Source organism: Orcinus orca, chromosome 18 (assembly GCF_937001465.1).
Source record: "Orcinus orca chromosome 18, mOrcOrc1.1, whole genome shotgun sequence".
In the NCBI taxonomy this organism is placed as follows: domain Eukaryota; kingdom Metazoa; phylum Chordata; class Mammalia; order Artiodactyla; family Delphinidae; genus Orcinus; species Orcinus orca.
The window spans coordinates 12,217,632-12,231,283 of NC_064576.1; the positions used below are offsets into that span (position 1 = coordinate 12,217,632).

General features: G+C 37.9%; 1 protein-coding gene across 2 annotated transcripts in view; it reads right to left on the reverse strand.

Annotated features, from left to right (window-relative positions):
• Nucleotides 1-1,216: 1,216 nt before the first annotated feature.
• Nucleotides 1,217-13,652, reverse strand: part of IPO5 (importin 5) — a 45,958-nt gene continuing 33,522 nt past the window's right edge. For both annotated transcript variants that reach the window (XM_033435107.2, XM_033435106.2), the window contains 12 exons: nt 13,424-13,507; nt 11,879-12,011; nt 11,670-11,791; nt 10,111-10,207; nt 8,759-8,931; nt 7,423-7,534; nt 7,282-7,337; nt 6,113-6,235; nt 4,840-5,059; nt 4,019-4,247; nt 2,571-2,712; nt 1,217-1,980 (listed from right to left, as the gene is read on the reverse strand). In XM_033435107.2, the coding sequence (XP_033290998.1) occupies nt 1,894-1,980; nt 2,571-2,712; nt 4,019-4,247; nt 4,840-5,059; nt 6,113-6,235; nt 7,282-7,337; nt 7,423-7,534; nt 8,759-8,931; nt 10,111-10,207; nt 11,670-11,791; nt 11,879-12,011; nt 13,424-13,507 (1,578 nt within the window). In that variant the 3' untranslated portion in view covers nt 1,217-1,893. The remainder of the gene's footprint in view (nt 1,981-2,570; nt 2,713-4,018; nt 4,248-4,839; nt 5,060-6,112; nt 6,236-7,281; nt 7,338-7,422; nt 7,535-8,758; nt 8,932-10,110; nt 10,208-11,669; nt 11,792-11,878; nt 12,012-13,423; nt 13,508-13,652) is intronic.

The window sequence follows — 13,652 nt, forward strand, 5'->3', positions numbered from 1 at the left end:
CCATCTCAACTTAGGTGAGCACACCACATTTTTAACATTTTAAGTAGTGTAATAAATTTTAAAAAAGCAAACCTGAATTGCTCCAGTTGTTTGGCATCAGCACGCGAATGGGATTTCCAAACAGCATTCTATCTCAGGAAGTACAGAGGGGTCGAACTACCACATTTTTACTCCGACAGGAAGACAGAATATAAAGCAGGTTCAAATTTCCCCACACACGTTGAGCGTCACACAGGTACCCACTGAAAGCAATGATCTTACTAGAGAAGTCACTCAACATGGTGTTTGTCCTGCGAGATACCAAAGCTTCTGGGCCGGAAACAAAATATACGTGAGGGCTATTTGCCCCCAACCAAACCATCTTAATATAATTTATTCTACTTTCCATTCCATTTCAGATTTAGTTGTTTTTTTTTTCTTTTTTCTTTGCGGTACGCGGGCCTCTCACTGTTGTGGCCTCTCCCGTTGCGGAGCACAGGCTCCAGACGCGCAGGCTCAGTGGCCATGGTTCACGGGCCCAGCCGCTATGCGGCATGTGGGTTCTTCCCGGACCGGGGCACGAACCCGCGTCCCCTGCATCGGCAGGCGGACTCTCAACCACTGCGCCACCAGGGAAGCCCTAGTTTTAATAAAGTAATGCAAATCATTTAAAGAAAAAACCTTTAATTTTAAATTCTGATCTAGGCATAAAATTCATTTTTGTATCACGGTTAAATTCAGTACAAACTATAAAAATGTTAACACTGGAGTTTCAACAGAAATCTAATAAGACCTCTTAGAAAAATTATTTAAAGAAACAACAGCAAGTCATTTACTGCTATGAGGTTAATACATAAAGCAAAACACATTCACACATTTTACTGAATTTATCAGTAAATAATTTTAGCCATAATACTTATCATAAAATTAAAAGTTGCATGTGGCTCCACAGCAATTACAATTTGCAATAAAAATACTAAGCCAAGTCTTTTTTTCTAACAGGAACAATGCTAGCTTTAAAACGACTGAAGTCTGCACACCAATTGTGAACAGAGTGGGTGTATCATAACTTAGTTTAAATTAAAGTGGAAGATGGTAAAAACTAGATGCTTTTAACTTTGAATTGCACGAGGAAAATATCAGGGGGAAACAAAATTCAGAGCCATCCTTATTCCTTTAAAAAATACTAGATTATTCTTATATTAAAAACATTAAATGAATCAAAGCCAGACAGTACTAAATTTTTACACAAACTTCTTTCGTATTTCAACGTTGTTTATTGAGGAGTGAATGAGACTACTGCCAGACATGCCAACGACACTTCACATTCAAGGGCTGGAAGCTGAAAAGCTTTCCAAACTGAGTCACTGCATAAGCCTTTTGGGGAAAAGAATCGAAAGTGACATAAAATAACATCTTCATGCTTGTTGTTTTTGTCTTCAGCTTTTTTTCAATTTTTGGATCTACTAGTTTGCTGGGTAAAAGGCTTCTTTCTACCGTACAGAAAGACTCACACTCCAATTAATAGAATTAACACTAGGTGTACAGCAACTTGTTTCAACACACATCTAATGTTGAGGAACTGATCTTAAAGCTGTTTTGTCTTAAATCTCCTTATATCTAGTGAGAAAATTTAATTTCCCTTTCACCTTCACATGGGTGGGTTATACCAATAGAAAAATACTCTTCAGTGCTACTGCAGGGCTCATGGGACTTCCTCAGTGGTGTGGGAGAAATCCACTTAAACACCACCCTGAAACCCAGGGCTTCTCTTCCTGCTGTTGTGGCTTTGCAGAAGAATGGCCTACACACAACTCTACCGTTCTCTTTTGCTCAAAAACAAAACAAAGAAACCTAAACAAAAGGGTAAACGTTTATTTGGAGTTAGTTTTCTGGTGGTGATATTAAGGCCCTTCAGGCAGAGTTCAGGAGCTCCTGTATGGCTGCCTGCTGCTCGGGACTGAGCTGTGCTATGCATTCAGTCCACAGTCCTCCAGAAGTCTAGGGAAAGAACATTGTCACACATTTAGATTCGGCGAAAATGGTCACTGGGAAGTATCTTAATAATCATCATTAGGTAGACTGAAATAATGCCAAAATACCTTCTTTCCAGTAGATTAGCTTGATGAACATCATTGTAAAAGCAAGAAATCTTTTCATTTCTATAAAGTTTATTTCATTTACAGTAAGTTTTCTCATTTTTGCATTGATAAAGCTACACTTTAGCTGACACGTTCAGGTAATCTATACACATGAATTTAGGTAGGAAAAGTCATTGGTAGCTGACAGTTTTATTACTATTAAAATCTCATGTTTTTTTCTTCACAGATATGCAGAAAAACTACACAATGAGTATGTGCTAGTCTCAGATTTAAGATACAGGTTTTAGTTTTAATAAATAGTGAGAATATATGGGTAGATTATAATAAGTATAATCCATTTGAGGCTTGATGACAAGAGAATATAAAAATGAAATTTCCTTAGCTAGTTGGATTTCTACTTCCTTCCTCTAATAGAGAAGAATATGAAAAAAAAGCCAAAACCAAGTAATTTTTTAGTTCTTCTTCCCCAGTTTAACCAAACCAGCTTACCTGCACTTGGCGAACTACATTAGCCAGACGTTTGGCACAGGGATCTTCATGTTTAATTGCCTCATGCATTTCTCCTTCTGCAATTATACTGAATATTTTGGGCAGATTGGTATTGTTAGGGCCAAGAACGATTGGGTGATTACTGAAAAAAGAAAGAGAAGACAACCACTGTAAATGAAAATTATAATAGGAAATCACTGAAGCACTCATACTTTTCTACACCTTTCCCCCAACACTGAATTTTGTTATTATGTCTTTATACAATGATTATGTACTCACTAAAATCAACTGCCTTTTAGATTCAGTAGGAGGAAAACCAGCTAATTTTACTTACTGGCTTTTCAGTTTCTTCCCATGTAAATTTTATATATATATGTTAAAAAAAAAACCCAAGATATTACTAAGAACAGTTCCTTAACACAAATTTTATTTAGACACTGCAGAATGGTTTCTAAAGTAAATCTGAAGTTCAAAAAGATAATACAGGCATTCTAAATGTAAGCCGGGAAAGAAGCTCCAGTCAAGTTTAATGGAAAGAAACCTAACAGTGAATCTAATTAGAATCCAGCGTTTTTCATTAAGAAAATTCCAGAGTAGTCATCTCCAAGGGAGGTGATTGAACAGCGTGATGGAGAAGTGGCCACTGCAGAGGCAGGCGCAGGTAGGCGTCTCCAGGATGGCTGCTACATTCCTTAATGATGATGTCCTACCTGTGAAGACTCCCAGTATTTGTGTGAATGAGAACTTAAACAGGCATGAGGGAATATAGCCATTGGCCTGTTTCTACAAACTCCAGGAGATGAGTGGTTGTAGCCGTTGGATTTATTTATGAACTAAAAGGAGTAATTAATAGTGCCAGAGCCCAGATCCAGTCCTAGGGGAACTTGGACTTAGAAAAACAGACCACCAATGAACATGCCTTTGATTTGATAGCTTCTATAACCTCCAAGGTTGCTGCAATTCTTAGCTATACTCACAGGCATAAAATAATACTATTAATGACAGAGGTCTGGGGCTAGATCCTGACTGCCCGTCTGGTATATTTCCCTTGTACCACTGATTTTTTAATCCAAAGAAAAACACTAGTATTTCAGAGGGTCAAAAAATAGCACTAACAATGTTCTTTGATCCCATTCTACTAATGAATGGTATGTCAATTATACCTCAGTAAAGCTAGTGAGTGAATGGATGAATGAATGAGTGGGGTGGGAGACAGAACAGAACCTTCCTTGAACATCACATTCTATAATGATCTGTTGAACTGAGTTCCATAAAGAATAACTCAAAATTAGATGTGCTTATACGGCACTCTTAACTGTGATACGGCAGCTTCTTAACCTGATTTATAAAGACAGTATTATTATAACCTATACACCTGGAAGCTGTGCACAGGAAGCACTGTGTTACGTGAAGGGAAGGAAATAAGGCCTACCTGTCCCATTTCTTACCTTTCAATCAGGTCGCAAAGATAATTGAAAGTCTGAACAGCTTCTTCTTTATCCTCATGTAGTGGAAGCCAAGACAGCCAATGTGGGAGGACTTCTTCAACGTTCACACAATCAGGCTTGAACTTCATAATTTTCCCTACTGCCGAGATGCAGTTCTCTGTAGCATTGATATTTTCTTTGGTCTTAGAATCAGCAGACTGAATAACTCTTACCAGCAGTGGAAGTGCTTCTAAAATAAGCATTTGAAAAAAAGTCATTTAAAGTCTCACATTTTCATGCAAATGCCCATAAATATTTCTTATCTCTGGTCCAGGTATGAATTATAGTGAGGCAATGTTCAAGTGCAAGAAATGTTTGTTTTTGTGACTACAGAACCAGACACGGGGAAAGGGGGGTTGCCCTGGCGTGCTCAGGAGCACCTGCACCCCACTAATCTGTAGGCCCAGGAGGTTAGCAGCCTCCAGATTCACACTCCTGATCACCTCGGTGTACCGCAGCTTCTGAAAGCCGCCCAGCTATACTCCCGTGCTGAACTTACAGGGACGCCAACATGTTTTAAAAGTATGCCCTCCAAGCCCCAAGTGGACTGTACCCTGGGACTGAGGTGAGGAGGCTGTGGCCCCACTCAGATTTCACTTCCATTTCTACGAGCATGAGGGCGGTAAACTCCTAAGTGCTACAGTAAGGTGTTTGAAAAAGGAAAAGAGAATGAAGCAGTGTATGTTTGCCGGGGCGGGCGGTGTGCGGGGGTGGGGGGAAGCAAGGCAGGGATAACAGGGATGCCTGGGATGAGATGCACATAACGTAACAAACAAAAGTACCTGTACAAAAAGGACGATAGTTGTCTCCGCCGTACTGTGCCATGACTCCCAGGCCATACGCAGCTGCTTGCCTGACTTCTGGGCTGCTGTCACATGTGTATTGGAGCATTGGCCTTATGAAATATTCTGCATATTTAAATGAGGCTGGACTACAGTGTTCTATGACATCATCAAAGATGCACAAGCCCCACTGTCTATCTGGCCACGGTCTATGTAGACACTACAAAAGAGATACTCCTTTAAGCTTTGACTATTCAGATGAATGTGGTGCTGGAGTTTTTACGGCCAGCCACTTTGACAGACATTACTGTGGCAAATGTTGTCTGACATATTGTTTCAACAAACCAGAAGTCACTGTGTATTAGTTAATAAAAGACATGAACTAATGGAACAACAAGAAAAAGAGATCGTAAAGAAACACTTATTCACTATAGGCTGTCATCTTACATGGATATTCCTGATATAGGTAATGAAAAAGAACACAGTAACAATCAGTTCTTGTGAATAACAACCCTCAAAGTACTACATAGATTTAATAAAGTATAGGTTTAAAAGACTTGGGTGATTTGTTATAGAATTCCACAATCTGACATTACCAAGTACCAGGAAGAACTGACAGCAGCAGCTATGTATATACATTTACTTTACAAAAAAGATAATGGCAATGCTATATTTAAAAAACACAACAATGGTAAAAGCTGCAAAGATTTAACTTTATAGTACTGATTCAACAGGATGTCATATGGGCCTAAATCATTTAAAAAAAGACACTGCAGTACTAAATATCATAAAACACAAAATTGAAATCCAAAAAACCCCATAAATATCTGATGACTGCTTATAATTTATAATACATTTTTAAAATTGAATATATAAGGCTATCATCCAGAATCTGATTGCTGGTGGTACATAGTAGGGATCAAAACGGAATTTTCTAGTGTCTACTGAAAAACAAAAACCTGCAACCATTTTTTTTTCCATTTGTTAATTCAGCAGGGTATAGATAATCTGAAATAAAAAAAATCAGTTCTATGCCTTCAGACTGTATTATAAATTAGTTGAACTATGGAAAACCTAATTAGTAAACTTCAAGCATATACTGAAGGAGAAAATATCCAGGGCAATGCAATAAACTTGGTAAATTAAAGAGGTACAGTGGAAACCATGATTTCTATGATCCATTCTGACTTGAAAGTGTAAGTTTTCAAATGCTGTAAGGAAAGATTTCCAGGTCAACTATCTAAAATAATTGTCAAAAAGAGGTAACACTTACAATTAGGTTGACAATTAACGGAAGCAGCTGTTCAAACCACGGTAACACTTTTTCCTTGTAGCTACTGAATATTGAGTGTAAAATGTCTGACACTTTGGTCAGAATATAAACATCATTATCATCCTAAAAAAAACAAACACATACATACCCATATGTATTTAAAAAGTATCCCTACTATTATTAATAGTAACATTTATTATACAAAACATAAGAGAAGTACAAAATTAAATTTCTCTTCACTTTCTTAAGGGCATAGCAAGAGTCCAGAAACTGAGGTCACCCCAGTGATGTCTCTTGTCTGGCTATGGAAAGAAAGGAAGGAGTGTGGTAAGTATTGCACTTATTGCAAATACTTTTCTTGGAATATATTCAAAATATACAGTTGAAAAATTAACCCAAATCTCAAAGATCTGAAACAAAAGTGATTTTACTTTACTATTTTTTTGTTTTCTGCAAGAATGTTTCTGGTTTGGGAGCAGGATGGTGGGGAGATGTGGGGTGAGTTATCTACGTCCCTGGGAACAATGTGTGTGTCAGCGTGTGAGCACCCTGCAGAGGACTGGGATGGCCGGCACATGTCAGCACCGGCCCACCAGATGGCCACATGCCACGTGACAGACCCTAAACACACAGCTGAAATATGTTTGATGGCATCAAGTGGTTTGATGGTGAGAGAACTGACTAACAATGTGAAGAATTGTGTCAACCACTGCATGCATATTATTTATGGGGAAATTTGCACAATTCTGTGGTCCAGTGGAAAGACAGCTGGCGTTATACAAAGATCTGGCCTTAAGCATGAGACTGTCGACAGTGCGGCTGTAGGCAGTCATTCAACATCTGAGTTTGAGTTCACTCATCTTTAAATGGCGAAAGCACCACCAAATACACAAGATCGTAGTGAGAGCAGAAGAAAATACGAGGTGAGCTTCAAGGTGCTTTCATATGTGAGGCCATTGCAACAAAATACACACAAAGCATCCAAAACACAAATCAGCTAATTTCAAATGACTTATTCTCTAAATTAATCAATGAAATACATGTCAGATTTTTCTACTAAAGATTAATAAGAAGTACATCTTATGAGAAGTCAGATGAATCAGAAACTTAAGCATTATCCTCCAGATGCAAATGGTCGTGTAAATTAAGTTCTAAATGGAATAATTTACCTCATCTTGTAGTGATTCTTCCACCTGTTCATCATAGTCTTCATCTTGTCTTTTAACTAAAACACACCCAAATAAATGTCTTTAAATGGTCGCCAAAATGGTCAAGGATTACATTCAGAAATAAAAGCATGGAAAACTTACCTTGCCGCAATTCTTGATTTTTAAAATGTTCTTCAAGTTTAGCTTTCAATATACCTCCCAACTCTTCAAAGTGTTCATTATTAAGGCATCCATCTCCCATGACTTCAATGCACTAAAACGAGGTTGAGGAAAGAAAGCAACTCATAAGATTTAAGTGTTTTTGGAGTCAAAAGTTAAACTCCATTAAGAATCAGAGGGAGGGACTTCCCTGGTGGCACAGTGGTTAAGAATCCACCTGCCAATACAGGTGACCGGGTTCGAGCCCTGGTCCGGGAAGATCCCACAAGCCGCGGAGCAACTAAGCCCGTGCGCCACAACTACTGAGCCTGCGCTCTAGAACCCGCGAGCCACAGCTACTGAAGCCCGTGCACCTAGAGCACGTGCTCCACAACAAGAGAAGCCACTGCAATGAGAAGCAGCAACAATGACCCAACGCAGCCCCCCAAAATACAAAAAATCAGATGGAGGTGTGAGAAAAATTAACATAACTCAGTACCCTGGAAGATTAATGATTAAATGAGTAAATCTACTTGGTTTGTATTTGCTACGATGCCAGTATTTTAAAGAGAAGAATTTAAAAAATATTTTTCCTTTAAACATGTCCTGAGCACGTCTTAAGTGCCAGGAATTACGGTGGATGCTGCGGATTCAAAGATGGAAAGGACCAGCTTCTAAGGAGCTCAGTTACTACATGCATACTCTGTACAAAGATGGCGCTGGAGAAAGGCTATTATAGGCGGAGGGAATGATACAGGCAAAGACATGGAAGCATGCGGTCTTTGGAAAAATAAAAGAAAATCTGAACTTCAGGAGCGTAAATGGGGACAAATAAAGAATTTTTAAACCAAACTGTGGAGCAAGCTATGGAGCTGTGAGCAATGGAGATGACCAAGAATATGGGAAGGGGAGTGACTCAAAGAGCAAGTCAATGCTTGAGGAAAGGCGAATGAACTATGAGCAAAAGAAGGAATGGCTTCTGGAATAGACCAAGTGAGGCTCTTTCAACAGCAAAAAGAAGAGATACGGCAAAAAACAGAAGGGAATTTAGGGGAGAGAGAACAGGACAGAAACTAGACATGACTTGGATGATGACAGCCAAGTTTCTGTAGTTGGATTACCAGGTAATGATGATGGAAACTAATGAAGACCAGAATACAAGAAGAGCTACTCTTGAAAAGAAAGAAAAACAAAAAGAGTGAAAGCACCAAAATATTAAACATTTTTGACAGAAAAAGAAAAATTTCTGTTACAGCATAAAAATAAATCCCATTTATTTAGCAAGACTAATAAATGGACACACAGTCTTATACATATTTTTGAAGAGAAAAATATTTACCTTTGCAAAAGAGTGCATTATTTCTGAGAGGACATCTGAATCTGGTTCTGTGCCAATGGCCTTGATTAGAGCATCACACATAAAATGCCACATCTGTGTGAGATACTCAGGACCACGAACTCTTGCACATTCCAGGAGAAGAGGCATGGATTCTGCTGCTGCCACTCGAACACGTTTTATTGTTAAGGAAACGTACTCACTATCCTCAGATTACATTTAGTGTAATCACTATCCTCAAGATTGTGGAGTGCTAGGCAACTTCTGTTTATCTAAGACTGCTCTCCAAGAGCTTGTGTTAAACATAACCTGCGTATAAAAACAGAAGTCTCCCTGTCCCCAAGACATACCTCCTGTCTTTTCTGTCACCTACAATATAACAGGAATGAAGGCTCAAATGTAACCCCTAAACATAAAAATGACTGAGGAAGGACCTGGGACCTCTCACAGTATGTCTCAGAATGTACCTATCCCCAAATTTGAGGTAATGCATGCTTCTAACAAATGCAACCGAAGCAATGACTTTACTAACGAAAACTACTGAGGATCTGTTCCTGAATCAGCCTCTTCAGTTTTCGATAAAGATGAGTTGCCTCTCCCTATCTAACATCATTTCTAAAATAAGGTCTTGAGACTTCTTCTTAAAAATAATTCTGGTCTGTCTTCAGGCATTATGGGAAGTCTGCTGGGCAGAAGTCATCTTCTGTAAAGGATGCCGCTGCAGGATACTGCATGAAGAACTACAACAAAGTGGCTCTGGAGCCAGGCAGTTTTGGGTCCAGGCTCTACCATTCCATTGGGCTGTCATTTTTTTTAACTCATTTACGAAAGTGTGTGTATGCGCACACGAAATGGCATAAAAACCTACCTATACATATTAATTACAACTACCATTATATTGAGGAGGAAAACTGTTTCACACAGATTTACCAAGAGACATTTCTCTCCAGAGGTATTATCCACATTTGAAATGAGCTATATAGAAAGTTAAGTACTATAAGTTGGTCTCTAACTTGTTAAAAGGTCTTGCTTAACATCACCAAAAGATATTTGGGAAAAGCAGCAATTATACACAACCATAAACATTTGCTAATAAAATAACAATCCTTAAAGCTCTTCAGTGCTCCACAGAGAACTGTCAACTAGAGGATAGTTGACATTTTCTTTTTCATGTTTTCGGCACAAATGAAACAAAGGCACTTGCAAAGAACCAAGTTTATAACCTGAAACCACTGTCAGTGCAAACAGAATACTGGTGATGTACGCTTACTTCGGTTAGCACAAAGTCTAATACTTCAACAGCCTACAATTTAAGTAAATCTAGAAATGTTTTCTGTTCAAAAATTATAGGATATCATCATGGAAATAAAATTTCAGTAGAGGGACCATGAGTTTCACAACCTGTTCCGTGTACTCCACAAAGCCTTCTTTTAATTCCTTAGCATAGCAAACCTGAAACCAAAGTATTTGAAGAGAAAACAAGACCCATGTTAATTTTGATGTATTAATATTTATTAACAAACTGCAAAACCATGAGGACCACAGAATGTTATATCCTAACTAGAGCTAACTACATTTAGAGCTGTCTGCAGGACTGTGAAATTAGTCTTTTAACTAAAGGGAATCGTAAAATGGGAAAGGACCATGAAACGACTGTAGTATATATTGTCATTCGAAGGGGGGAATACTTCATATTCTTATTTTGTAGGGGGGAGAATTTAGCAAAAGTTTCAGCACTCTGAAAATACTTCAAACAAAAGATGCCACTTAATTAAGGCAACCTAAAATTTAAAAAAAACCCAAAAAACCTGAAAATGTAATCACAGCACATCACTTCTATAAATCTGCAGCAAACAGGCTTATGCTATTCTGAATTTTAAAAAAATCATTTCAACAGATGAAACAAAAAATTGTTGTCTTAATATAATTGTTTCTTTATTCTCTTTCACTACATGAAAAGAGTTGGTAATTTTGTAGAAGATGTTACATTTATATTTGTTCTCAAGTTGAGCGATACTACAGAAAATCCAAATTGTTTATAAATTATAGGTAATTAAGTACTGGTAAGAGTAAGTTCAAGAAATATATGTTTAAATGAATTAGAAAACACAATACTAATACAAAATAAAATTTAAGCCATTAACTTTTATTTAGGCTTACTTAACTGCTAGATTTGTAATATACCATAATCTCTTTTTAAAATACTTCTTTATTGAAGTTTAGTTGATTTACAATGTTGTTACCAAAATCTCTTAATTCTATTTGTAAAAAAACAAAAACAAAAAACTCTCACTGTCTACAACACATGCTCATGAAGGTTTAAAAAAGGAAACTCAAAGAGAATATACATAGACCCCATAATACCACAAGAAATAATCACCGTAAACATTTTGATTTTCCTACCATGTCTATTTTTTTTAAACACAATGAAATCATACCAACTCTATCTTTAATACTGTGAGCAGATTTCTTGTTCATTCAAAAATATTCCTTAGCCACTTACTATACACTAAACACAAAACAGGCAAAAATCCTTCCCCCTCAGGTAGCTTTGTAATGGCTATGTAATACTCCAGGGCATGGTAATTACTGATCATCTTCCTAACAATAGTTATTTGGGCTATTCATTTTTGTTGTTGTTGTTATTAAAAACAGCACTGGTAATGAAAGGTTTTATCCACATTTCTTTAGGATGGAAATCCATAAGTGGAAATGTTGGGTCTAAAGGTTTCTATATTTATTAAAGAATACATTCCTGGCCCTTCAAAATAAGTTCTTCAGCATCCGTGAAAAGCACTCCTATGAAATATATATATATAATATACATAAGTATATATATAATGAATTATATACATATACATTATATGTATTCATTATGAGAAGTTGTAAAACAAAGTTCAGTAAACATAATTACCAGCATCTGACAAGCAGTTGACTTTTCTTCCAGTCCTGCAGTTTTAATACCAAAACTTTGCTGATCTCCAAGGTTCACAAATTCCCAACCATCATCATCACTCATGTTCTCCATGTCTTGGGCTATTAACGAAGAAGCAAGAAAATTCATGTTAAAAATGGTAACAAAGAGAAATTCTACAACTGCCATGTCCGCATGCAGACACCTACTATCTAAAAGGGCCACTTCAGGCTTAATCGAAGCCGTCTTCAGTAGCGGTCCCATGACCACTGGAAGGTACTGCTGAAATTCCTTCCCGAGGATTTTGCACATTCTGGCCCATGCTGAGATCATGTAAGAGATCTGGGGAGAAAAATTTAAAATTAAATTAAAAGTGATTTTTAATAAAAAGTGGATAAATAAGACATAAAGAAAGCCCCTTCCCTGTTTCATGGAAATGATGTTTTTACATTCATGGCTCTTTAAGCAATAAGTGCATTTTCTAAGGTCACATACTTAAAATGTTCAGAAACCATGGAAAATCACTGTGAACTTCTACACTAGGATACAGACAACAGCTGAGGCAAAAGAGCCCAGGACCCTGTCTTATTTTTTCCTACTTTCAAGAAACTATATATTTCAAAATATATAGTTTTCTCTAACAGCATCTGAATCATTTAACAAAGCCCACTTAAACATATCAACCCCTAAGCACTAATTTTCTTGAAGGCAGGAACTTACCTTACTTTGTCTACTGACTAAAGTTCCATTCATTAAACACTAAATACCCCTTTCTCCTAGCTGTTGAAGTTTTCTGTGTAAGGGGTTGTCCACATTTAAGACACCTCTTCTACTACTACTGTGTTTACAAAGACTTAATCTACCTACAGAGAATCTGGTTCCAATTCATCCCCATGGCCCCAAAAGTGATTTTTACCCTCCAGCAACCATCTATATATTTGTCTATTTCACATGCCTGCATGTGCAAACGCACTCCTCACTCCTAATTTAAAAAACAAAACAAATTTTTAAGTGTTTGGAAAAAGCATTTTTAAATATGGAAAACAACTGCAGAGTGGCTGTGTAAAGTTAAAATTTAAGCCAACAATTACTGATTGAATGCTCATGGTGCAGTAGGCACTGTGACTATCATGAAGATTGTGACAGACATTCACGATGTTCTTACTACAGGGTCCTCAGTACCCACCACTGAGACTGGTACCAGCCGTGAACTACGCGCAGAAGTTAGCCAGGCTGAGTGGGGAGGGTTCTTTCTAAGCTCAACGAGGGCTTGTTCACAGGCAGAGAAAAGAGCATGACATGCTCTAAAACTGCTGGGTTTCTGTATTTCTTTTGCTTTTGACAGGGGAGGGAAGTCATCTGGCATGCAAAGGGCCAGGAGATATCCACATGGTGATGTCTAGTGAGGGGCTGGACAAATGAACCCTGAATTCGGCAACAGACCTGAAGCCACAACCGTATGAAGGAAAACCGGAGCTGTGCCTATGCATGACGCTGCTCAAGGAGAGTGAAGAGGTAAGAGAGCCTGGCATGACAGAACCCCAACGGAACCAAAAACTAGTCAGAAGAGGAGCAGCCTGGAATGGACCGAGGGAAAAATGGTGTGCCAAGTAGAAGGAAAATCAGTGAAGAATGTCTCTGAAACCACGGGTTGATATTATCACAAGAAACCTATTACTCGATTTCTTTTTTAAATATATTTAACCCTGAGCTATCGACCAAAAGGATGCAAGCGCATGTGAGGGCTGCTTTACCTGAGGGTCATCATCTTCCATATCACTGAAGTCTGTCTGCGTCTTCAATAATAGCTGCATCACATCTGATGCGTCTTGCATGAACTGGAAGGAAATATTTGGGGAAAAAAGACACTAATATTACTCATGTATATCACATCAGAAAGGCACTACTGCCACCCAATTTTTGTTTCTTATGTAATAATAAAACTTTCCCCCCAAATCTATTACATTTCCCACACAGGTTATA